This window comes from Cololabis saira, chromosome 2 (genome assembly GCF_033807715.1).
Source record: "Cololabis saira isolate AMF1-May2022 chromosome 2, fColSai1.1, whole genome shotgun sequence".
In the NCBI taxonomy this organism is placed as follows: Eukaryota; Metazoa; Chordata; class Actinopteri; order Beloniformes; family Belonidae; genus Cololabis; species Cololabis saira.
The window spans coordinates 53,453,930-53,481,422 of NC_084588.1; the positions used below are offsets into that span (position 1 = coordinate 53,453,930).

The window sequence follows — 27,493 nt, forward strand, 5'->3', positions numbered from 1 at the left end:
AAGTTCCTCATCCGTCTTAGGGTCATGGGTTCATGTGTAAGAGTATTGACTCGTGAGTTACTCCTCCTCGTGGATAACGGCTGTCAGATGCCTCTCCGGTAGGGCTGGGGATCCATTCAAATGTCAAGAATCGATTCCGATTCTTAAGATTCAGAATCGATTATCAAGATTTGATTTGATTCTGATATTGATTTGGGTTAGTGTTAATAAAACTGTTTTTTGAGCTGTTGCATGAATGATATGACTGTAGTTCTGCAACATATTAATACTAGTATTATATTGAGATTCAACAGCAAGTATTGCAGCTAATGATGCTGTAAGGACCAATCAGCTCCCAGAATGCTGATAGAACTGAAACAGAAACATCGTGGGTCAGAATTACCAAACAGATCCAGGAGGAAACAGAGACGGTGAAATCAGTTTTATTTTTTCCCACATTCCGTTTTTATATGTTCCATTTTCAGTCTATTTTGGTTTTTAATTTTTGAGCATTTGGTTTTTAGCATTTTTTGCAAATGTAACCCCAAGACAGTATATAAAGTAATGAAATATAGACAATTTATGCAATTATAACCTAACACTTTAATGTTTTCATACTTTTAAACATATTTAAAGGCAAAAACATGACACCAGTTATTCTCCTGTCCAAAGAAATATTCCTTTTTTGGGCATAAACAAAAAAATAGCCAAAAGTTGTAATGTAATGATGAAAAAAAAAATACATAAATAAATTAAATAAAAATAAAAAAATAAAAAATCGATCTTAAGACATATGAATCGATTTTTAGGAATTAATATGAGAATCGATTTAGAATTGGGAAATCGATTTTTTCCAACACAGGCCTACTCTCCGTGGGAAGGCAGGTTGGAAAAACAAGCGGTTTTAATGATAAAAGCTGCTGCGTGGCATTTGTAGAGATATTTGTGGCTGCAGGCCACTCGCAGAGAGAACGGGACACGGCCGTACCTGGTTAGACATGAGTCACAAACCAGATCCTAGTGAATTAAATCACCTGGGGGATCAATAAGAAGCTGGAGATGTTGGCACATCACACCTCTGACCACTTGGTGGCATAGTTGGGTTTTTTGACAGAAGAAAATTCAATCTTCAGTCACAATAAATTAGTTGTTCTATGTAACATTGGTGATTGAGGCTTAGCAACAACATTATATGACAGAAACTGTGATTTTGGAACCAAATAGGCACAAAGTAACACTGTAGTCTCGTTTATCACCTTTTAATAGCAAACATCTGAAAAGTTGAATAGATATTATTGAATAAAGGACTGTCTCAGAAAATTAGAATATTGTGATTTTCTGTAATGCAATTAAAAAAACTAAAATGTCATACATTCTGGATTCATTACAAATCAACTGAAATATTGCAAGCCTTTTATTATTTTAATATTGCTGATCATGGCTTACAGCTTAAGAAAACTCAAATATCCTATCTCAAAAAATTAGAATATTCTGGGAATCTTAATCTTAAACTGTAAACCATGATCAGCAATATTAAAATAATAAAAGGCTTGCAATATTTCAGTTGATTTGTAATGAATCCAGAATGTATGACTTTTTTTTTTTTTTTTTTTTTTTTTTTTTTTTTAAATTGCATTACAGAAAATAAAGAACTTTATCACAATATTCTAATTTTCTGAGACAGTCCTGTAGATATAGATATTCAAATTCGATGGATTTTCACCCAAAAAGCTGCAGGGGAACAACACAAAGTACAGTTCTCATGTACTTTAGCAATAATTGTGTAATAATTTAAAGGAGGAATAAAAAACACTGTTTATGGAAAACAAAACTATCCCAAATTCATATGAAAGAGTGCACGTTGCCTTTAAAGGGAATGTGAGCAGACAAAGTCTCCTTTCATCCCATAAAAAAGATGGTTTTGTTCAAAGTCCCACAATAAAACACTGTTCAAGTAAAAATAAAATGATCTTAATGAAGACAACATTTGTGTCCTTTAGGTTCAACACATATCCTGAGATCTACAATTTGAACTTGGTGTGGATATTAAAATAGCTCCTCCATGTACAGGACTGTCTCAGAAAATTAGAATATTGTGATAAAGTTCTTTATTTTCTGTAATGCAATTAAAAAAACAAAAATGTCATACATTCTGGATTCATTACAAATCAACTGAAATATTCCAAGCCTTTTATTATTTTAATATTGCTGATTATGGCTTACAGTTTAAGATTAAGATTCCCAGAATATTCTAATTTTTTGAGATAGGATATTTGAGTTTTCTTAAACTGTAAGCCATGATCAGCAATATTAAAATAATAAAAGGCTTGCAATATTTCAGTTGATTTGTAATGAATCCAGAATGTATGACATTTTTGCATTACAGAAAATAAAGAACTTTATCACAATAGTCTAATTTTCTGAGACAGTCCTGTATCTCAGGAAGACTGAATATTGATAACTTCCTCTTCAAAGAGGACTGTTTGAATTAAGCAGTTTTTTTTTTTAGCACCGGTTGTCGATTTAAATATTTTTCCTGTAAATCATTTGCCTATATTGTGTCTAGTGAGGCGGGGCTGGAGCATCAGTCTTACAGTCTAACCTACTGTATGTTATCTTTTAACCTATATTTCTCCTGTTTTTCCTCAAAATGTCTTATATGAAGAAGAAAGAACAAACATCTCTCACCTTTGTGTGAGAGCAGCATCCTCGGTGAACGCGCCTCAGCCGAGCTGTCGACGCTTAAAAGTAATAAATATATCTGCAGTGAAGTCCACATTGTCACACCGTTCACGGCCAGTTTGTGGCGCATGACACTCACACTGGCCCTTTTATAGACATGGGGGGCGTGTCCTGCTCTCCTATTGGTCAATAGGCCACTTGAATGGACCAATAGAAGAGAAGCTGGACCAAGAAGGCGGAAATGCCTTTATTATCATTATACTGGTACAATGAGATTAGGCAGCAGCTCCGTAAAAGTGCACACATGCAAAGACTATGGAAACAAGTACTGTAAACAACAAAATGAAAAACAGGAAACATAAATATATATACACTATAGAAAAAGAGTGAATGGGAGGATAAAAATGTACATTTATTTATTTATTTATTTATTTATTTTATTTCGTGCATGGTGGTCAATCTACACACCCATGACTGAAAAGGAGCAGGATGAAGACAAGTCTTATTTCACCTGCCCCTTATTCAATACCAAAACAAAAAGAACAGTCAATGTAACCAATATTTACAATAAAATATACTCTTAAATAGAAACCAACCACATATATCAATTATACTGTATAAGTCCCAGCCTATTCATGATCATATAACTTAAATATTTTATCTTTATACATTTTTTTGAACCTAAGTAAATTTGTGCATTCCTTTAAATCATTCTGTAGAGAGTTCCACAGTTTTACTCCCACAACCGATATGTAAACATCTGCTTGAGAGTGGTCCTTGCATACTGATGTTTGAAATGATATTTCCTTCTATGATTTATAACTTCTGACACGTATGGGATGAAAGGAGACTTTGTCTGCTCACATTCCCTTTAAAGGCAACGTGCATTCTTTCATATGAATTTGGGATAGTTTTGTTTTTCATAAACAGTCTTTTTTATTCCTCCTTTAAATTATTACACAATTATTGCTAAAGTAGATGAGAACTGTACCTTGTGTTGTTCCCCTGCAGCTTTTTGGGTGAAAATCCTTCGATTTTGAATATCTATATCTACAGGACTGTCTCAGAAAATTAGAATATTATGATAAAGTTTTTTATTTTCTGTAATGCAAAAATGTCATACATTCTGGATTCATTACAAATCAACTGAAATATTGCAAGCCTTTTATTATTTTAATATTGCTGATTATGGCTTACAGTTTAAGATTAAGATTCCCAGAATATTCAAATTTTTTGAGATAGGATATTTGAGTTTTCTTAAACTGTAAACCATAATCAGCAATATTAAAATTATAAAAGGCTTGCAATATTTCAGTTGATTTGTAATGAATCCAGAATGTATGACATTTTTGTTTTTGTAATTGCATTACAGAAAATCACAATATTCTAATTTTCTGAGAAGGTCCTGTATTCAATAATATCTATTCAACTTTTCAGATGTTTGCTATTAAAAGGTGATAAACGAGACTACAGTGTTACTTTGTGCCTATTTGGTTCCAAAATCACAGTTTCTGTCATATAATGTTGTTGCTAAGCCACAATCACCAATGTTACATAGAAAAACGAATTTATTGTGACTTAAGATTGAATTTTCTTCCGTAAAAACCCAACTATGCCACCAAGTGGTCAGAGGAGTGATGTGCCAACATCTCCTTATTGATCCCCCAGGTGATTTATTTCTCTAGGATCTGGTTTGTGACTCATGTCTAACCAAGTACGGCCGTGTCCGTATATAAATACATTCTGTGGTTCTCACTTTCAGTTCACTTTTTTTTAGATGACTAGGAGGATTTGTTCTGCATGTTGCTGTTTTATTTCATCCTCCTGACTCAGCCGTGTTTCAATCTAAATTTATACACAAGGAATAAAAAAAAAACGAAAAAAAGACACAATAAAAGTATCCCTGCAAAATGTTGACGCTGTTTGCAGTAGGAGGCGTTTAAAAAATGTTTTAATTAAAAAACAGTACAACTATTAATCCCACGAGTAAGAACTCTGCAGGACGGGTCAATGAGTTGATATCGTTCCTAAAAAAGCCTCTTCTGCTCCGTCCATCCTTGCTTCCTGTTCAGGGTCCTTGACGTCTTCTGGGGCCCCGCTGGCGTACACCACCTTGGACCGACCCGATCACCCTGAAAAGACTCAGAGGTTCTTCAGTATTCACATTCATTCCTCAGGTAGAAGTATAGATACTAGAGTTTAAAAATACTCCTGTAGAAGTTGAAGTATCAACTCAAGTTTTTTACTCAAGTAAAAGTATAAAAGTACTGGTTTCAAAACTACTTAAAGTATAAAAGTAAAAGTAATGTAAGGGGGAAAAAAGCCATTAAGGACAAAAGCCATTGAAAATGAATGTATCTTAGTATAATGTAAATATCTTAAAGAAGCATATATGTGTACTATTGAGCATTAACATGTGTTAATATAAATATATTAAAGAAGCATATATGTGTACTATTGAGCATTAACATGTGTTAATATAAATATATTAAAGAAGCATATATGTGTACTATTGAGCATTAACATGTGTTAATATAAATATATTAAAGAAGCATATATGTGTACTATTGAGCATTAACATGTGTTTCAGAGAGCAGCAGATATGATGACTAGTTGTCTATAAGTATTGTAATGGTGCAAAAAGTCAAACGTTCATGTTCATGTTATCATTTATCCTAACCTTTATTGGAATGTACATCCAAGTTTAGTTGCAGGAATCTGAGGGAACGGATGTAAGAACAAAACTGGACAAGAACATCTGAAACAACCACAACCAAATTCACTCTATCCGGATGGAGCAATTTAACTGGATAGTTTTTATTAAAGGCCCAAATGAAATAGAGTAACGAGGCTGTTTTTAAAATGTAAGGAGTAAAAAGTACAGATAATTGCGTGAAAATGTAAGGAGTAAAAGTAAAAAGTCGTCTGAAAAATAATTACTCCAGTGAAGTAAAGATAACCAAAATTTCTACTTAAGTAAGGTAAGGAAGTATTTGTACTTCGTTACTTGACACCTCTGAAAAGACTAAATCATCACACTACAAATCTTTTGTTTTTCTTTAGGACATCGTATTTCTGTGTCATTGGACCTTTGATAGACTAAACAACAGCATCACATCCTGTAATTAAAGATGTGTGATTCATTATCTAGATGATCCACAGTGAATCACATGGGTTGGTTATCTGAACCTCAGTTGCTTCACAAACACTGAATCCTGTTTCATTCCATTTGTTCTGGTCAGTCCGTGCGTTTCCTTTTTACAACCTTTTCTGACGCAACATCTTTTGCCACACTGCAGGTTGAATTACATTGTTGAGGAGTTTTGTCATTCTTTCAACTGTTTCCAGCTCTCATCGTCATGCTTCCTGTTTACTATAACCCAGGACGCTCTGCAAGCTTTTACCTTCACATTTATCTCCATGCACATTTTTTACAATATAAACTGAAAGGTGACGCCACAATTTTTCCTTCTACATAATATGAAAAAAATTCATTTATTCTTAATTCCAACTCTTATATTTTAACCTTTTAAGCTATTACACACATTTCACATAATCTATCTTTAGTTAACTGTGTTCCTCTGTCCTGTCCCTTGGATTAGAATCCGTCGGGGCGCAGCAGCAGATCTCCGAACCACAGCTTCCCATTCCTCTCTATCTTCAGCTTTCCGTAAGGTGTCGCTCAGCTCAAGTCCCATCCATTCTTTTACGTTATCTTCCCAGCGTTTCTTCTGCCTCCCTCTCCTTCTGCCCTCATTTACGGTCCCCTGCATGATGGTCTTGGCGAGGCCAGATGAGCGAGTAGTGTGCCCAAACCATCTCAGTTTCCGTTGTCGGACGACGGTCAGAAGGTCAACATGTGGTCCAATGGCATTTTCCATTCTTCCTCTCACTTCCTCATTTGTGATATGATCTTTATATGAGATACCAAGTAGTCTTCTATAGCACCTCATTCCCATGGCTCTGATTCTTCTTTCAGTATGAGCATTTAGTGTCCAAGACTCACAGGCATAGAGAAAAATTGACATGACCAAGGAAGGTAGCAGTCTGATCTTAGAGCTAAGAGCAATGTTCTTATTGTTCCAGATGGGTTTAAGTTTGGTCAGAGCGGCTGTAGTCTGGGCTATTCTGGACAGCATTTCAGGCTTTGATCCTTCGTCGGAGATTATTGAGCCTAGATATTTAAATTTTGTGACACTTTCAAGTATTTGACCGTTGACCTTTATTTCTTTCTTCGATGACTCTTTGCTGTTGGTCATAATCTTGGTTTTTCTCAGCGCTAATCTCCATGCCATGGCATGTTCCTCTATACAACTAAATTGAATTAACATCCTTCACAAGTGCTAATTATTTCTTCTTCTTCTTCTTCTTCTTCTTCTTCTTCTTCTTCTTCTTCTTCTTCTTGTTGTTGTTGTTGTTGTTGTTGTTGTTGTTGTTGTTGTTGTTGTTGTTGTTGTTGTTGTTGTTGTTGTTGTTGTTGTTGTTGTTGTTGTTGTTGTTGTTGTTGTTGTTGTTGTTGTTGTTGTTGTTGTTGTTGTTGTTGTTGTTGTTGTTGTTGTTGGTAGTAATATTGTTATTAGTAGTAGTAGTATTGTTATTATTATTAGTAGTAGTAGTAGTAGTAGTATTGTTATTATTATTATTAGTAGTAGTAGTAGTAGTATTGTTATTGTTATTATTATTAGTAGTAGTAGTAATATTGTTATTATTATTATTAGTATTAGTAGTAGTAGTAGTAGAAGTAGTAGTAGTAGTATTGTTGCATCATGCTGAAATCATCAGTGCCACATTTACTAAGAGGAAACATGAACTCACCTTAAAGCTAAATCATTATTGATCATAACGTGTGAGACCATAAGAGGCGATGACGGACAAAGGCCCTTTGTCAGAGCCCAACCCTCCCAACCCCATCCCTGACTCACAGTCTGAGCTCCTGCTAACGTTTCCTGGAGAGTCGGTGGCTCCCATTTCATTCTAGACATGTTAGTGTGATACATGATGATTGTGAACTCATAAATGACTTGGAGAATAAAAACTTAAGTTTGATATTGTGACGACCCACCCTGTCTTAACAGGGTGTTCTGTTCATGTGCAGGAGGAGGGGACCAGCCTGCATGGGTGTGCCTAGAGGAGGAGGCACACCTGACTCCAATCAGGCCCAATATTTAAGCAGGCTGGTCAGGGCCATTTGGGCTCTCTCCCCTGCTCAGTAAGCATGGTTTTCTTTTGGTTGTTTTGAGTTTGTTTGTCTTTAGTTTTCTGCACTTGCACATACACTACACTTACACACATCCACACCTGCCATACACCACTGATCAAACTGATGACTCACACCTCACCTTACCTGTTTGATTGATTTAATTATAAATAAATACATTGTTTTGAACATTTATCCCTGTGTGTCGTCTCCCATTTTTGTCATGACGAAGGCAGTTCGTGACAAGATGGGGGCTCGTCACTTTAGTTAAGTTTACTGGTAGATTTGGGTTGTTACTTGCTTGTTTTTCTATCAATTGTTTGGTAAACTTAAGCTTTGTTTGTGTTCTGTGGAACAAACTGGTTTGGGAGACACACATAGGTTTTGTATGTATGGGAGGGGGGAGAGCATTAGGAACTCATTCTTTCACTGCAGGTTTATAAAGTTTATAAAGTGCTTTAGTCCTTGGGGCTCCAACTCCCGGTAGCTTTTAACAGTGGGTCTCCATATGGGACCCACTGTCTTTTTTTTTGTCTGGTTTAGATTGCATTCCACGAAAGCTGGAGTGTGGTGGTACCACTGAGAGGCCCTTGTCGGAGGGGAAGACTCGGGAGGGCCACTGAAGACTAGGGTTGAGCCAGTCAGTCAGGTTTTGGTTAGGCAGGTTACATAGGGGAGTTGGGCCCTGGGGTCTTTTGCTACTTGTTAGTTTAAACCGTTGCAGTGGTTTTTTTTTTAATTTTATTTAAAAAAAAAAAAAAAAGAGTTCTGTGGAGGACTTTCTGCAGGATCCATCTGTGGATAGACTGGACAGATGCACAAAAGACCAGCTGGTACAAATAGCAGAGCACTACAAAATTGCTGTCCATTCAAAACTGTCAAAGGTTAGGGTGAAGATTTTTCTGATCGACAGTTTGGTGACAAAGGGTGTGTTGTCAGAGGAGGTGGTCCCAGAGGATGATGAGAACCCAAGTGCTGGTGGAACTTTTTCATTTTCTTCGAGCCAATTAACCTTTGAACAACAAAAGGAATTGCTTAACATTAAACTTGAACATGAGAAAATTAAACTTGAACATGAGAAAGAAATTGAACAGATAAAACAAAGGACTGAGTTAAAAAAATTGGAATTGGAGCATGATAAGTTCCAGTTGAGTGTTCATGAAGCAAAACAGTTTAATGTTGGTTCTAATCTGCAATTACTCCCCAAGTTTACAGAGAAAGATCCGGATTTGTTCTTTGCCCTGTTTGAGCGGGTGGCAGGCGCCAGAGGTTGGTCAGATGGTGAGCGCACCCTACTGCTCCAATGTGTCCTTACAGGTAAGGCCCAGGAGGCCTATGCTTCCTTATCAGTGATTGATAGTCAGAAATATGGGGTTGTTAAGGAGGCAGTGCTACGTGCGTATGAGTTGGTACCCGAAGCCTACAGACAACGTTTTAGGACTTGGAGGAAAGAGGAACATCAAACTTATGTGGAATTTGGGAGGGATATGTTGGTCCAGTTTAACCGATGGTGTGTAGCATCAGAGGTTAAAACCTTTAATGGGCTTCGTGATTTAATGACTCTGGAACAATTCAAAAACTGTGTGCCCGTTGATATTGCCACTTATATAACTGAGAGGAAAGTGAAGACCCCCCAAGAAGCGGCCATCTACTGTCTAACACACAAAAGTGTATTTGGTGACTACACGCTTCAAACTGGTGGGTCCATTCGTACAGGAAAGCAGGGGGATTCAGGGGTTCTAAATTCGGAGCATGGTTCCGGGAAACGGAGTGACCCTAATGTTTGTCATTTTTGCCATAAAACTGGACACTGGAAAAATTCTTGTTTTTCTCTTAAAGCTAAAGAGACGACATTGAGTGGTTGCCAAATCAAACCGTCCGCGTTGGCTGCACCTGTAGTCCCCTCACCTCAGCTAATTGTTAAAATGGAAGGTGTTCCTGACATGTTTTCTGCTGGGGGTGACCCTAAGGCTGGGTATTCAGCATTCGTTTCAGAGGGTTTTGTTTCACTGTCTGGTGGAAAGGCAATTAAGGTTAACATCTTGAGGGATACGGGTGCGTTACATACTTATGTCCGTCGCAACATAGTTCCATTCTCCTCCACGTCAGACACGGGCGATTTCAGTTTGATGCGAGGTATGGGTATGCAGTTAATTCCGGTGCCCCTACATAGAATGAGCATTGTCTGTGGGTTGGTTAGTGGAGAGGTGGTGGTGGGAGTGCGGCCTGAGTTACCAGTGGAAGGGGTCGATGTAATACTTGGAAATGATTTGGCGGGGGATAAAGTGTGGGCTGAGGCTATAGCTCCAAATGTGGTTACCCAGGTCCCAGTCTCATCTTACCCAAGTAAACAAGAGGGAAAAACAGAGGTTTTGCCGGCATGCGCAGTAACCCATGCTAAGAAGAAGAAAGTGAAAGGTCTGGGTAAAGAAATCACCCTCCTCATGCAGACCCTCAACACACTGAGCACCTCCGAGGAAAAGCTTGGAGGCCTTTGCACGATGTACGCCGAACTGTTGGAAGAGAACCGTAACACTCAGAAGCAGATGAAGGTGCTGCAGAAGAAGCAGAACCAGCTGGTCCAGGAGAAAGACAACCTGAGGAACGAGCACAGCAAGGCCATCCTGGCCCGCAGCAAGCTGGAAAGCCTCTGCAGGGAGCTGCAAAGACACAACCGGACACTCAAGGAGGAAGGAATCCAAAGAACGCGGCTGGAGGAGGAGAAGAGGAAGGAGGTGACTTCTCATTTCCAGGTGACGCTGAACGACATCCAAACTCAGATGGAGCGGCACGACGAGAGGAACGCCAGCCTTCGACAAGAGAACGCAGACCTGGCAGAAAAACTCAAGAAACTCTACGAACAGTACAAACTGCGCGAGGAGCACATTGACAAAGTGGTGAAGCACAAAGACCTGCAGCAACAGCTGGTGGATGCAAAGCTGCATCAGGCACAGGAGCTGCTGAAGGAGTCGGAGGAGCGGCACGAGAGAGAGAGAGACTTTCTGCTAAAGGAAGCCGTAGAGTCTCAAATGATGTGTGAGCTGAAGTTACAGAGTACCTGTTGGTCTCCTCTCTTAAGGGGGGAGGTGTGACGACCCACCCTGTCTTAACAGGGTGTTCTGTTCATGTGCAGGAGGAGGGGACCAGCCTGCATGGGTGTGCCTAGAGGAGGAGGCACACCTGACTCCAATCAGGCCCAATATTTAAGCAGGCTGGTCAGGGCCATTTGGCCTCTCTCCCCTGCTCAGTAAGCATGGTTTTCTTTTGGTTGTTTTGAGTTTGTTTGTCTTTAGTTTTCTGCACTTGCACATACACTACACTTACACACATCCACACCTGCCATACACCACTGATCAAACTGATGACTCACACCTCACCTTACCTGTTTGATTGATTTAATTATAAATAAATACATTGTTTTGAACATTTATCCCTGTGTGTCGTCTCCCATTTTTGTCATGACGAAGGCAGTTCGTGACAATATCAACATAATGTGTCCTCTGACGGAAGAGGATTAGGGTTACTGAAGACAAAAAAATTAATTATGAGGAAAAAAGTCAGAATTCTGACTTTAATCTCAGAATTCTGACCTTTTTCAGCAAACAAAAACTAAAAATTTAAGGGAGATTTTTTAGAAATTAAAAAATAAAATCCTGGCAAAAAACTTTTTTTTTGGAATTCTGAGATTACAGTAAAGTCAGAATTCTGACTTTTCCTAACAAACATTTTTGTTTTGTTTCAGGTTTCTGAAAAAAGTCAGAATTCTGACTTTTTTCCCAGAAGTCTATTATTTTTTTCTTTCAGTGACCCTAATCCTCTTCCGTACTCCTCCGTAATCGTCAAATGAGCCAACAGAGGAATTATACATTTTGAGGAAGGTGAACTCTATGATTGTTGGCAGAAAATCTTTATTGTTCAGATTTTATTGATCTCTTATCAGACCTTTTGAGACTTTCTTTTATCTCTTGGTCCAATAAATGAACCATGAACAGCCAGAATAAGCAGCCTTGTGTTGGTTTGCTCCAGGATTATTGGATTATTTATCCAAACATTGTGCTCTTTGTGGGGGAATTGGGGGGTCAAGACTGTAAAAAGATTTTACAAGCCAAACTCTGTCTGAACAGTTCATTTATGCCATCACTATTAAACCATTAAGTTCAGATAGTAGTCATCTACTATTATCATTTTGATGCTTCGGAATGGGGCACAATGGTGTTGAAATGTTTTCTCTGGTAAAAACAGACGTGTGGCTCTAAATCATTTTTATTACGTATATATTTGTTACAGCTGACGGTGCTGTTCTTGTTTTTGTTCGTCTTTGTCTGGGGGTCTGTGGTTCCACTTCCAAGCAGACATGACACATTTGATCAGAAATACAGAACCATAACAGCAGTCTCTAAATGCACCTGGATAACCTAGACAAAAATGTAAAAAATAAATAAAATAACCTGGGGCCGGATTCACAAAACATTCTTAAGAATAAAAATCTTCTTAAGTGTCATTTTTTTCTTAAATTCAGTCTTAAGAAGAAAAAGAGAAGAAGTCATATTCTCCAAAAAAGTTCTTAAGTATTTTCTCAACTTTCTTCTTAAAGCAGCACAACGTAACTTTCAGCTTTTGTTGAGTTTGGCGGCTCCTTTGGACAAAAGCGGTAGTGCTTTACCAGTAATGTGGCAGGGTTCCTACCATGCACCTCAAAGTTACATAGTGCCAGTGAAGGCGATACAGACCCCTCAGACCAGGACAGAGGTTCATTAAACCTGTTGGAAGTTGATGTTCCATCACAATGATGATGATGAAATATTAGATTAAGCTGGAAAAGTTACATAGTGCTGCTTTAAGTTTCTTCTTAAGAAAAAAACTTAAGAATAAATGGTATTCTTGAAATAAAAGTTCTCAAATTTGTTCTTGACTTTTTTCTTAACTTTAAGACAACCTTGACCTGTCTTAAAATTTCTTCTGTGAAAAGGTAAGACTCTAATGGTAAGACTTTAATGTGCAATATCATTCTCTGCAACGTGCAATTATGCAAATAACATCTGTAAATATCCATCTGTTATTTTTTTATATACTAGTATTTCTTATTACTTATTTTTATTCTTCTTCTTCTTCTTCTTCTTCTTCTTATTATTATTGTATATACTGTTTATAGTGTTTTTATTATTACTGTGTGATATTGATGCCTCTTGTTTTTTGCACTATCCCCTTTGCTGCTGTAATCTGGAAATTTCCCCTCTGTGGGACTATTAAAGGATTTCTTATCTTATCTTATCTTATTTAATATCATCTTTTTCAACACATTTTAGACAAGTTTAGACTAGTAGGTCATAGTTTGAGGATATACTTTGTAATTAATTACACAAAGAGCCTGTTAACTGTTTGTTAGCATGTTAGTTAGCGTGGTAGTTAATTATTATTAATTTTCCCCAATAGTATTTTTTTTGCACATTAATCTCATCCACCATAACCTTGAAAAGTTCCTGCATCTCTTTTTCTCCTTCTCCATGTTTAGTGAGTGACTGACGGTTAAGACCAAACTACCAATAAATGTTGTTTGTTGGCGCCTGCAATGCAATGACATTTTAAGAAGTTCTTAAGTAGGAAAAATAAGAATAAAAATAAGAAACTCGTAAGAAATGACAGTTCTTAAGACGGTTCTTAAGAAAATATTGAGGAATTGCACTTAAGAACTTTCTTATGAACTTCTTAATTTTAGATCTTAAGACATTTCTTAAGATGGTTCTTAAGAACATATTGGTGAATCCGACCCCAGGTTTATAGAAATACATTAAACTGTTTGAAATGATGACACGTTGTTAAGGCTTTATTGTTTGGACAGCCTTGAGGAGATGTAAGGTTTTACATATAAGATTAGTTCTCTTAAATCTGGCCTGTGATTAAAAATGTTGGATTTATCTATTAGACATTTTGACAAAATAACACGCGGGTTAATTATATAAAAGTGAGGTTTTAGCCATACTGTCATGAGCTGTAAACGCAAATAAAACATTTCCCCAACACACAGAAAAATTTCAGGGGAAATTGCGTTCATATTGGAAGTAAATAACCTTGATTTCCTTTTGCAATCTACCATGGATAAAACATAATATGGAATAGCGTTCCGTAAAGAAGTTGGACACTTCAAATAATGTTTTATCCAGTTGATTTTAAAAGTATAATTTATTGTTATGATAGCCCTATAAACATTTTTTTTCCAAGCTTTCTGACTTTATTGAAAAATTGTAACAAACAAAAATAATGAACATTTCACAATTTCCAGCTGACATTCCATAAAATAATAATACATTAAAGTATGTTTATATATATATATATATATATATATATATATATATATATATATATATATATATATATATATATGATTCTAATAATGCCTGAGTATAGAAAAGACATTTCAGTTACAGAAATCATATCCCATGGAATAGAATTATAATTATTGTGACCTATTTTTTTAATTAAACATTTCTAAATGTATGCTCAATATGGATAAATATTTTTTATTTGTAATTAATTTAAGAGACCTAAAATGATCAATTTCAATCCAGAACAATTTAAAAGAGGGTGAGGAATTCTGAAGTTTACATTTATGTGTATGACATTTTCCCAATAGAATGTAAAGGTTTACTATAGTACAAAGTTTCTTTTCTTGGGATTCAAAATACGTAATTGTGTACTTCCCTTCAATGTGGATTTTATGTTTTGTCGTACATAATATATAGTTCTCCAGATCTTTCCAAAATATACGGATATATGCACAACCATAAAACAAATGAGTTACATCTTCAGCCCTACAAACAATTATTTATTTTTTTATTGAGAAGTTATATACAAAGAACATCAGACAAGTGCTCCAATATATGTAACAAGAATATGAATATAAAATTCCAGTGAAATTAACAGAAGTAGAGAGAATGATACATAAACGAGTAAATAAATAAAATATGAAAAAATGAAGTAGTAAAATGTAAATACAGTATTCATCTTTAAAAAAACTTCTGGTATATATATCGGTGGATGTTATACTTTGTTTGGTGTCAATTAGTTTAAACTCAAGTAAGAAACCTTTAATTTGGGGTTTTGGAGTATTTACATTTGTGTATGAGAAATTTGCCATACAGAATGAACAGGTTTATAATAAAAGTGATGTCATTTTCTTCATGGACAAAATAAAATATCACACTTGATTTTAGACACTATATATTGTTGAAATTGAGACCAGAAATTGAGAGATCGAGCACAGTGGTAGAATAAATGAGTTAAATGAGTTGCAAAAAGGGCATTTATTTTCAATATTTAAGAATTTAGAAAAATATACATTTGTTGGATATATAGTGTGCAGAATTTTAATGTGAACCTCTTTTATTCAGTGTCCGTAAAGATGTTAGGAGTTATTTTCCTCTTTTCATTAACTATATGTTTGTTGTTGCACTTTAAATCCAATATATCAAGTCAATTTATCATTAGAAGGGGTTTTATTCTTATTCTTTATTCTTATTCTTCTTATACTAAGAATGAACAGCCCTACTAACAATTTTATTTATTTTTTTTAATATTTATATATTTTTTTATATTTTTTATATATAAAGTTTAAACTTTATTAGCCCTGCAAACAATTTGGCTTCCGTTAACGGACATGTGACGTCACGGCAGATCTGGCACCTGATTGGCTTTTACCAACGTCGATCAACAACCGTTACTCTCGTAACCATAGCAACCCACACGACGGAGCTCGGCGACGCTTTAAACTTCAACAAGTTAAAACCAAACGGTAAAATGTATATACTTTTATATAATCTCGTTGAAAGTGTGTTTTTCCTACAATACGTTACATTTATTGGGTAAATTCGAATGATTTAACACAACTGCTAACCGTTTATTTCCCATACTGAGCGTTATTTAACCGTTAATAAGTCTTGTTTAGTGCTTTTTGTAGAAAATGTAAATTATTAGTCTTGCTTTTTGATAATCTTTCCGTCAACAGAACCAGGATGGCACCTAAGAAAGCAAGTGCAGGCAGTAAAAATAAAGGTATGTGAGAATACTCTTACAGGCTTAATATGTTTAAATAAGTGTGTATTTGTCTTATCAAGGTGTTTAATAAGGTATTTTCAAAATAAAACAGTGTTATTTCTCATTCAGGCAAGAAGAGTCGATCTCCTACACCAAAAAAACCTTCTGGTAAGATTACAGATATTAATCTTTTTATGGGTTGTGCAATGCTGTGAATACATGAACCTGTAGTGGCCACTCACTGTTTCAGGCCCGGTTCTACCAGGGAGCATCAGCATTGCACTCTCAGTTTATGTTTTTGCATGCTCAGTCAGTTGAAAAGACGAAAAGAAAACTGACAACTGCGCGCCCGTTAAGCTTGATTTATGGTTCCGCGTTAAATCGACGGCGTAGGGAACGCAGCGACGCGCAACGTACGTTCCCGTCCCCGCTTATCCTCATGGATGTATTATATAACTGGATACCGGATCGAAAATGGCCGCCCATTCATTTCAATGGAGTTTGCTCACCCAGCGCATCCGCCGAAAAAATTTCTGACTTCCTGGTTTACTTCCTGGTACACGGGCCCATAGAGCATGCGCAGTTGAGTCACCTCCCATGATGCTCTGGGGCCTCCCATCATGCCCCGGGGCAATGTGAACGAGCCCTGCGCGCTCTGGACAAGCGCTGCGCGCTCATGAGTCCTTCAGACCGGTAATGATAGATGTACACAATGAAATTAGGGATTTATAGGGCAAATCAACCGATGCTGTTCTCAAAGTCATGGTTATAGACTATACATGGTTCATTTGTGTGTTTTTTTTAATTAAAGATAAAACGAGTCATTTTTATTTAAGATGAGACACCCCAGGTTAATAGGCTAAAATAGGATAAAAATGTAAATAGCAGGTATCACCATGAAACTTCCCAAGTTTATTACTTACATTAAGACAAATATTTTTTGTATTACAAGTTTTGTCAAGTATTATGTTTAAATATGTCAAATATTATGTTTAAATGTGGTTAATTTACTGCGTTACACAGAGGCTACGCCGTAGGCTCCGCGGCTCCGCGCACCCTACGGCGTAGGAGCCGCGGAGCCGCGGAGCCGCGGACTGCCCACTGCCCACTGCCCTGCGGGCACTGCCCGGCTTCGCAGTGCCCGCGGAGCTGCGGAGGTGCAGCTTCCCCGGGAGCACTGTCATAAAATAAGCTGAGGGTTAAGATGATGTTAAACACATGACATCTAAAACTCCACGGCACCGTCGCAACAACTACGACACATCTCTCTACCTGCACGTTTGCTCAAACCTGATGGAGGTCAGTTTTATTGTGAGGTGGGGATCTCACGCCACAAGCTCATTTTGTTAATATTGACCCTCATTTAGTCCCGTGCAGGGCGCTGCCTCCAAATGAAAGAGCAACAGAAGAATACATATTTGAAGTGCGTTAGGTGTGTGTGTGCAGGAGGATCTCAGTGGAAACACCCACACCTGCGCCTCCGCGGAGCCGCGGATGATCTACAGGATCATTAGAATGCTTATGAATGTGGTCGAAAACGCAGATCTTCGGTTATGTGTGGATGCAAATGTTTTTATAAACGGAGGGGGGGAAATATTCGTTTTTAAAAATACCCGGCTACGTGTGGACAGGGTCTTAGACTATTCCTGCCTGATATCTTATTTTCACAAACCATACACCGTTGGCTACAACGGAAATGTTTAAGTACAAGAATGACAAACCATTATTATTCTTGCTATTAAACATTTCTGTTTGGTGCAAATTGGCAATGCAATGTGTTTCTGAGTGATTATTCCGCCGAACGGCTTAGTTTCAGCCATCCTCGTTCCCGAGACACACACGACCGCGCTTTGCGAGTGCACGGCACAGCCGTGACGTCACGCCCAGAAAGAGACTTTTCTTTGACTTTTCTGGCCGTTATAAAACATTTTTGACGGATATAAAGTCCATGACTTAAAAATATAGAATACAAAGATTAGTAATTGGTGGTGATTACAGCTGGAGGTGTCCTGTGAACAGTTTTAGAGGCTTCTCTTTTACTATTGCGGTCTATGGGAAAAAAGCTTTCTGGGCCCCATGGGATTTTTTGTTGCAGTACCGCGGCTGGACACTGGAAAAAATCGGCGTGCCTGCTGAGCGCGAGACTGGGGGCCTGCTTATCCTACGCCGTAAGCTCTGCGTTGGTGCAACGCGGAACCATAAATCAGTCAGTGTCCGTCACTTCCAGCAGTTCCCTGCACCAGCCAGTGCTGCTCTCTGCTGCTCCGTTAACAAAGTAACATGGATATTCAGAAGTTGTTCAAGCACAACCCGCCAGCAAGTTTACAGGACTGTCTCAGAAAATTAGAATATTGTGATAAAGTTCTTTATTTCCTGTAATGCAATTACAAAAACAAAAATGTCATACATTCTGGATTCATTACAAATCAACTGAAATATTGCAAGCCTTTTATTATTTTAATATTGCTGATTATGGTTTACAGTTTAAGATTAAGATTCCCAGAATATTCAAATTTTTTGAGATAGGATATTTGAGTTTCTTAAACTGTAAGCCATAATCAGCAATATCTTTTTTTTTATTTTGTCATGTGAAGATACAGAATATTTCCTCCTTCATCCTCCTTCATCCTCAAAAAACCTGGACTCAACCCTGACACCATGAACAACTTCCGGCCCATTTCCAACCTCCCTTTCCTGTCAAAAATTCTGGAACGCGCCGTCGCCACTCAGCTCAAGACCCACCTCACCTCCAATGATCTGTTTGAAACATTTCAATCTGGTTTCCGCTCACGTCACAGCACAGAAACAGCCCTCATCAAAGTCACCAATGACCACCTTCTCTCCTCCGACTCCGGCAACCTCAGCATTCTCCTTCTCCTGGACCTCACAGCAGCCTTCGACACCATCAGTCACACCACCCTCCTTTCCCGCCTGGAATCATCTCTCTACATCACCGGATCCGCCCTCTCCTGGTTAAAATCCTATCTCACCAACAGACATCAATTCATCAGCATCAACAACTGCTCCTCCTCCACTGCCCCTCTGTCACAAGGCGTCCCCCAGGGTTCGGTGCTTGGTCCTCTACTCTTCATCCTCTACATGCTCCCCCTTGGCAACATCATCCGCCGCCACCGCCTCCACTTCCACTGCTACGCCGACGACGTCCAACTGTACATCTCCACCAAATCCCTCACCTCTGCAACCCACTCTACCCTGACCAACTGCCTCGCTGAAATCAAGTCATGGATGCACTCGAACTTCCTCCAACTCAACTGCAACAAATCGGACATGCTCATCATCGGCCCAAAATCCCTCACCAAAACCGCTCACAACTTCACCCTCACCATGGACAACTCCATTCTGTCTCCCTCCACTCACATCCGCAACCTCGGAGTTATCCTGGACAACAACCTCTCCTTCCAACACCATGTCAACCACATCACAAGAACTGCTTTCTTCCACCTCAGAAACATTGCCCGTCTCCGTCCATCACTCTCCTTCTCTACCGCTGAAACCTTGATCCACGCCTTCATCACCTCAAGACTCGACTACTGCAACAGCATCCTCTACGGTTCAACTTCCAAGGTCCTCAATAAACTCCAATACATTCAAAACTCTGCCGCCCGCCTGCTCACCCACACCCGCTCCAGAGATCACATCCCCCCAGTCCTCAAGAAGCTCCACTGGCTCCCCATCCCTCAACGGATCCACTTCAAAATCCTTCTCCTCACCCACAAAGCCCTCCACAACCAGGCCCCCTGCTACCTCACCGACCTGCTCCACCGCTACACTCCCTCCCGCAGCCTCCGCTCCTCTGACGCCAACCTCCTGTCCCTTCCAGTCAGAACCAAGCACCGGACCTGGGGCGACAGGGCCTTCTCCATCGCTGCACCCACCCTCTGATCTGAGATGCACCGTAGTCATCATGTTCTAGAACCGGCCCTGCACGTTTAGTTTCAGTAGGTTAGAATTCACAAGAATCTAGCCGTTCTTAATGATGACAATGTGTTTTCTGTTAGTGTTCTGTTACAGTTGGTAACGTAGCTGTTAAAAACGAGAGACTGGAATAAAACAACACAAGTTTTTTTCTTCGTCCACAAAAATCATTCCTCTGCTCTTTTGTTCCCAAACTCCTACAAACCCTTTTTTTCTTTTTTGCATTAAAACTTTTATTAATATGGAGTCACCAGCTATGTATATTTTCTATATGGATTCATTAATAGTTTGTTTTGAGACTTTGTGACACTGCTTTCCCTAATCTCAACCCAACTTTAACCCTCCTTAATTAACCCCATTACATGTATAAAACCCTCAAAACCAACAGTAAACCTTTTAGAAACTAAGCTTTCGGAATACATTAACCCTTTTTTTCTTTTTGCATTTTAAGCCATTAAAACATGTATTAATATGGAGGTCACCAGCTATGTAAATTTTCTATATGGATTCATTAATTCTTTGTTGGAGTTAAAAGTAATTGTTTCAAAGACATCCCAAATAGTTTTTGAGACTTGGTGACACTGCTTTCCCTAATATCAACCCAACTTTAACCCTCCTCTATGTTTAAATAAGTGTGTATTTGTCTTATCAAGGTGTTTAATAAGGTATTTTCAAAATAAAACAGTGTTATTTCTCACTCAGGCAAGAAGAGTCGATCTCCTACACCAAAGAAAAGTTCTGGTAAGATTCCCCATTACATGTATAAAACCCTCAAAACCAACAGTAAACCTTTTAGAAACTAAGCTTTTGGTCCTGGAAAGGAAATAATCACCATTTAACAATAACAACTTGATGAGCTCACAAAAACATAAAAGTAGATTTTATTCACTCGTTAGGCTTTAATTGATAAAGTCTTGACTTGAAGATTTTTGGAAGCATTTAAGCTTAAATTCACGACTGATACAAGAAAAAAAAGTCAAAATATCTGTGGTAAGATACAGATATCCATTAATCTTTTTATGAATTGTGCAATGCTGTGAATACATTAACCCTTTATTTCTTTTTGCATTTTAAGCCATTAACACTTTTATTAATATGGAGGTCACCAGCTATGTATATTTTCTATATGGATTCATTAATTGTTTGTTTTTATTGGAGTTAAAAGTAACTGTTTCAAAGACATCCAAAATTGGAAACCGCATATAGATTATATCAAAAAGAAAATATCTAAGTCTACTGCTATTTTGTATGAAGCAAAATAATTTCTCAATACAAATGCATTACAAATACTGTATCATTCTCTCATACTACCATACATTACTTACTGCTTACATTACTTAAATATAGGTCATTTTTGGTTCTTTATTGTCTCCTTCAAAACTTAACAACTTAACAATGTTAAACCTTTTGTTTAAATGTGATGGTGTGAAATTAGAGTTTTATGAATTATTTTAAAAAGTCAGTGAGCACTTTTTCACAAATCAAATCAAATAAAGGTGAGTGATTTAGCATTTATTCTCTTCAAAGTGAAACAAAGATGGAGTTTAAGCAGGGTTTACTCTGACCTCTGACCTCCTTTGTCTGTCATTCTTTTTAATCTGACTTATTTGATTGTAAACTCCCGTCAAGGTCACCCTGATGACATCCTGCCACTGGTCCTGACGTCAGCCACCCAGGAGCTCTTCGGTTGCCGTGCCGACGAGGACGTCACACCAGAAAGTCCCTACAAGCTGCTGCAAAAAGAGGATATCATGAAGGACATTAAAACCAGAGCTGCAGTGTCTGATTTCAGCCCCGTGAAGAAGACCGTGCAGGTAGGAAGGATGCAGACCAGGGATCAGCAACCCGCCGCTCTTTAGCGCCGCCCTAGTGGCTCCCTGGAGCTTTTTCAAAAATGTTTGACCTTTTTTTTCTTTTTTTTCTTCTTTTCTTTTTTTTATTTTTTTTCCCTTTTTTCTTTTTTTTCTCCTTTTGCTTCTTTTTTTCTTTTTTTTTCTCTTTTTTTCCTCCTTTTTCCTTTCCTTTTTAATCTTGACATTTCGACTATATTCTCGAAATTTTGACTTTTTTCTCAACATTTCGACTTTTTTCTCAACATTTTGACTTCTTTCGTGACATTTTGACTTTTTTGTCGAGATTGTACTTCAACATTAATCTCAACATTTCGACTTTTTTTATTGAAATTTCGACTTTTTTCTCGACATTTTGACTTTTTTCTCAACATTTCGACTTTTTTCTCAATATTTCGACTTTTTCTCGACATTTTGACTTTTTTCTCAACATTTCGACTTTTTTCTCAATATTTCGACTTTTTTATCGAAATTTCGACTTTTTTATCGACATTTAGACTTTTTTCTCAAGATTGTACTTCAACATTAATCTCGAAATTTCTACTTTTTTATCGACATTTTGACTTTTTTCTCAACATTTCGACTTTTTTCTCAACATTTTGACTTTTTTCTCAAAGTGCATAATGAAAAAAAAATATTCCTCCAGTTCTAACTAATATAGAAACATGCAGCATGTGTTCCTTCATTCTAAGGCTTATGCAAGACTTTTCATTTTTTGAGGCTCCAGACATATTTGTTGTTTGTGTTTTTGGTCCAATACGGCTCTAAAACATGTTGGGTTTAGACCCCTGGTCCAGACACCACTAGAAAGACACTGGGGCTGCTGGGCAGACGTCAAAACCAGGGATGTGGGAACAACAAGCTTCACCTAATTCTCCCTCTTTCATTTCTGGATTAAATTCAAAGTAACCCGTATTTACTGTATAAGCAGCAAGTCTCTTTAGTGTCCCAGACATTCTCCTCAGCTCAAACCATCACTGGTTCCTCTGTTCTTACACTGGAGAAGGCCGACCGTTACCGATATTTCAACGTTATTAACTCAGCTCACATGTATTGATTTATTCACATTATGTCAAGAGGCTTGATATAACGTGAATGTGTGTTATTTGTGTTTACCAGGACTACCCAGAGGAAGAGATCCTGCTGGTTTTTGACACTAACTTCACGTACGGTCAGAGTTTCTACTTGGCTGTGACTCCAACAGCCAAGAGCAGGATCCTCACAGTAAGAACATTTACAAGGTTCAAGATTCCTGTTCTCCTGTACTTCTGCTTGAATATCCATGTGTATGTGTGGATTCATTCATTTTTTCCTTATTTGTGCAATGCATGTTTGTCCCTTTGTTCGAACCCTCTGCTAATGCAGGGGTCATTTTCATTTGTAAACATGTGAAATAGAAAGTTTTTCTATTGTTTCTATCATCTTCATAGAAAATGCAACACTTCAGAAGCCCTTCTCCTTCTTTTCCTCCTCCTTCACTGTCTTACTGTCAGAAACACAAACCGCTTGTGAAAATCTCAAGTTTAACTCCAAATATAAAGTTTTTCTTGTAATCCCGTGTGTATTTTGCAGCCCCCAGAGCCTGTTTTTGAGAATACGGACCAGAAAACCCCAGAACCAAAGCATTGGATATCCCTCGGCAGCGAGAAGGAAATAGATGAAGAATCTGTTAAGGAGACCAGAAAAAAGGCACTAGATCCACCGACACACAACTCACAACACATCCTTCGCTTTAATATATGTGTTCTTTTTGAATGACTCTATTCTGTGGCTTTGTTTGCATCAGCTGAAGTTCAGAGTCCAGCTGCAGGGAAGAATGGGGGAGCCAGCCTGTTTTTGTGACTACTACACTGCTCATGCAGTGGCCGGCCTGCAGGACGGCCCCGGGCCCCGGGACAGAAGAACGCTGGGGAAAAGAGACGGCTGGATCCAGGCCGGTCCCTGGACGCAGAGCTGCAGCTCTCAGACCGACTGGTAGGACCACAGCATCAGTGCACAGGAAATACATTAGTTTATGAGCGGGAAGACACCAGTGGAATCAATTCAGTCTTACTAAGGTACGGCAAGGTTACGAGTCACAGAACTGAACTAGAGTATCAATCAACACGTCCAGCAAATACTCATCACAGAAGTTTATGTATCTGATCTGTGTGGTCAAGAAAACTGGAACTTTTTCAAATGCAGTCTCACTCACTGCAAAAACTCAACATCTTACCAGGAATATTTGTCTTATTTCTAGTTAAAATGTCTCATTTTTAGTCAAAAAATCTCATTACACTTAAAACAAGAGTCATCACCAGGAAAAATAACTTGTTATTTGACAATTTTCACCTGTTTCAAGTGAAAATAGAAAAATCTGCCAGTGGAACAAGATTTATCTTCTTATTACAAGAAAAACAATCTTGTTCCACTGGCAGATTTTTCTACTTATTTTAAGTGAAAATCTACTTGAAACAGGTGAAAATGGTTGTTTTTGAGTCTTGTCTTAAATGCAATGTGATTTATTTTGACTAAAAATTCGAAATTTTAACTAGAAATAAGAAAAATATTCTTGTTAAGATTTTGAGTTTTTGCAGTGTATAATAACTAGTGAAATCCATCATGCTCTGATTTGCATTTGTAGTTATTCTATATGTATTAAGTAATAGAATAATCAATAGAAATAGACACAGAGTAATTCCATAAATGTATTTAAAACAAACATTTACATTTCCCCCTGAAGCCGAGGTGTGGCGGCTGCCGGACCTTCAAACCAATAGACGCCCCTGGAACAAACTCCGAGTAGTCTGGTAAAAGAAATCCTGCAGAGCTATTATGAAGTCTGAAAGGGCCTTGGAGTTTTATCTCACTTATTTTGATTTGATTTGATTTGATTTATTTTGTACATGTAAAAAACAACAATTCAAGAGATTTCCAAGCCATCGATCATTTATACCTGCTTAAAGCTGCGAGTGCAATAACCTGTTTTTCTGATGCAATAATCTTCTCCTTCTAAAAACCTCACTGACATTTTTGCACATATTTTTTTGTACACATGTATATATTATTGTTTTTTTCGGGTTTAGTATTTCTGCTTAGCATTTCTTTTGTACATTTTTTATAATGCTCTTTTTTTAATTATTTAGCTTTTATTGGTTATTTTGATTTTTTTTCTTTTTAGGATATACTTTTCTTTTTATATACCTTTCATACTTCGTGTGTATTTGTTAATTTGTTGAGAGTGTTTTTGTTTGCTACTGCACAAGCAAATTTCTCCTCTGTGGGATTAATAAAGTTCTATTCTATTTTATTCTATTCTATTCTATTCTATTCTATTCTATTCTATTCTATTCTATTCTATTTTATTTTATTTTATTCTATTTTATTCTATTTTATTTTATTCTATTCTATTTTATTTTATTCTATTTTATTCTATTCTATTCTATTTTATTCTGTTCTATTCTATTCTATTTTATTCTATTCTATTTTATTCTATTCTATTCTATTTTATTCTATTCTATTCTATTTTATTCTATTCTATTCTATTCTATTCTATTCTTATTGAGGATCTGAGTGTTTTTAGTTATTTTTGTCCAAAGGTGAGATGTACTTAAGTACAGACTAAACACACGCATGTTTTGTGTCTTTGTGTCCGTTCTGCAGGAAGAGTGAGAGGAACGTGTTCACCCAGGCCAGTCCTACGGAGTTCTGCCAGGACGACGCAGAGAGCAGCCTTCGCTCGGAGAGCCTGACCAATCTGCTCCAATTAGGGTAAAATTAATCAAGTTATTCACTGCATCTTCACCATCTGCTTCCTCGGGAGGTTTTTAATGAAGACACTCACACAGCGCTGTGTCGCCGTGGAAACAGCAAACCTAGTGCTGGGCGGTATGACCAAAAATTTATATCACGGTATTTTTCAAAATTATATCGGTTTCACGGTATATCACAGCATTTTTTTTTTCATGCACAACTGGGTGTTAACCACATTTTTAATAATTTGGAAAGGAATTGCTGCAGTAAATTGTCTTAGAATGGCCTATTTTACTGTCATGAGGATGAAATATTGTAGAAAAACATTAATGTCCACACTAGTATAAATACAGGTTTGCATGGCCGGCACCTCTGATTCTAATGAAGTGAGAGAATCAGTCAGACAACACTTAAACACTTTAAGTGTTGTCTGGCTGATCTTTTACAAAATTACAAGGTAGAAAATATTTATTGAACATAAAAAACTGAACATGTTTTAATTTCCAGCATTATGTTGTTTTGGTTCCACCTCCTGGTGAATGTTAGGTAAAATTCTTATGTGGTTACTTTTTGGTTGGCCAACGATTTATGTTTGTGGTGCAACCGTTACGGAGCGGCCAGTCTATTTCTTTATATTACAACGCCGTTATTAATTGTTCATTTTTTTTCCCACTTATTCCACCGAACACCGAAAGTGTTTTTTTGCCATTTTCGGCCGAACAATTTGGGTTACAGAACAATTGGTGCATCATTACTGTGTACGCTACTGTACATACTCACCGGTATTACGGTATATGAAACATTCATATCATAAGAAAAATAAACACCGGTATTCGGTATGAGCCGGTATACCGCCCAGCACTAAGCAAACCCATCTGTTATTCCTGGTACGGGAACGTTAGAAGAGACCGTCATGCTTCCCAGTCCACTATGGTTGAGTTAGAGCCGTCTCAACCTGAGCTGTAGCTTTAGGACAAAAGCTCTATATAAGTTCACATTTTCCAACGTCATATTCATTTTTGTGGGTCTGTATTGTCAGCAGAGGTGTCAAGTAACAAAGTACAAATACTTTGTTACCTTACTTAAGTAGAAATTTTGGTTATCTATACTTCACTGGAGTAATTATTTTTCAGATGACTTTTTACTTTTACTCCTTACATTTTCACACAATTATCTGTACTTTTAACTCCTTACGTTTTAAAAACAGCCTCGTTACTCTATTTCATTTGGGCCTTTAATAAAAACTATCCAGTTAAATTGCTCCATCCGGATAGAGTGAATTTGGTTGTGGTTGTTTCAGATGTTCTTGTCCAGTTTTGTTCTTACATCCGTTCCCTCAGATTCCTGCAACTAAACTTGGATGTACATTCCAATAAAGGTTAGGATAAATGATAACATGAACATGAAGTTTGACTTTTTGCACCATTACAATACTTATAGGCAACTAGTCATCATATCTGCTGCTCTCTGAAACACATGTTAATGCTCAATAGTACACATATATGCTTCTTTAATATATTTATATTAACACATGTTAATGCTCAATAGTACACATATATGCTTCTTTAATATATTTATATTAACACATGTTAATGCTCAATAGTACACATATATGCTTCTTTAATATATTTACATTATACTAAGATGCATTCATTTTCAATGGCTTTTTTCCCCCTTACATTACTTTTACTTTTATACTTTAAGTAGTTTTGAAACCAGTACTTTTATACTTTTACTTGAGTAAAAAACTTGAGTTGATACTTCAACTTCTACAGGAGTATTTTTAAACTCTAGTATCTATACTTCTACCTGAGTAATGAATGAATACTTATGACACCTCTGATTGTCAACTTAAGAAGCAAGTAAACTATAAAGTATAAAGTAAAATATATTTCTTCAGCTATGCTGCTCCTTATGCATGGAATGAGTTGCAGAAAATTTTACAATTAAGAGATCTGGTCTCACTTGATGCTTTTAAAGTTCTCCTGAAAGACTTGGAAGCAAGTACATTTAGCTGTAGGTGCTTTGATTGTTGTTGATTTTGACTATTTTTGCGATCTGTTTACTGTTTTGTTAAAACTGTTTT

General features: G+C 37.3%; 3 protein-coding genes across 3 annotated transcripts in view; 2 read left to right on the forward strand and 1 right to left on the reverse strand.

The window, feature by feature from the left end:
- Positions 1 to 2,766, reverse strand: part of LOC133418325 (semaphorin-7A-like) — a 34,451-nt gene extending 31,685 nt beyond the window's left edge. Inside the window, exon 1 of the mRNA XM_061706911.1 lies at positions 2,668 to 2,766. Within this exon, the coding sequence (XP_061562895.1) occupies positions 2,668 to 2,758 (91 nt within the window). The 5' untranslated portion in view covers positions 2,759 to 2,766. The remainder of the gene's footprint in view (positions 1 to 2,667) is intronic.
- A 7,019-nt stretch (positions 2,767 to 9,785) lies between these two features.
- LOC133456809 (alpha-taxilin-like) lies at positions 9,786 to 10,950 on the forward strand. Its single transcript, XM_061735405.1, has one exon. The coding sequence runs from the start codon at positions 9,802 to 9,804 to the stop codon at positions 10,948 to 10,950; it is 1,149 nt and encodes a 382-aa protein (XP_061591389.1). The 5' UTR covers positions 9,786 to 9,801.
- A 5,241-nt stretch (positions 10,951 to 16,191) lies between these two features.
- The window catches only part of dnai3 (dynein axonemal intermediate chain 3), a 38,452-nt gene continuing 27,150 nt past the window's right edge, over positions 16,192 to 27,493 (forward strand). The window contains exons 1-8 of the mRNA XM_061735418.1: positions 16,192 to 16,198; positions 17,120 to 17,188; positions 20,528 to 20,566; positions 21,455 to 21,639; positions 22,795 to 22,899; positions 23,248 to 23,364; positions 23,462 to 23,649; positions 25,318 to 25,425. Coding sequence (XP_061591402.1) covers positions 16,192 to 16,198; positions 17,120 to 17,188; positions 20,528 to 20,566; positions 21,455 to 21,639; positions 22,795 to 22,899; positions 23,248 to 23,364; positions 23,462 to 23,649; positions 25,318 to 25,425 — 818 coding nt within the window. The remainder of the gene's footprint in view (positions 16,199 to 17,119; positions 17,189 to 20,527; positions 20,567 to 21,454; positions 21,640 to 22,794; positions 22,900 to 23,247; positions 23,365 to 23,461; positions 23,650 to 25,317; positions 25,426 to 27,493) is intronic.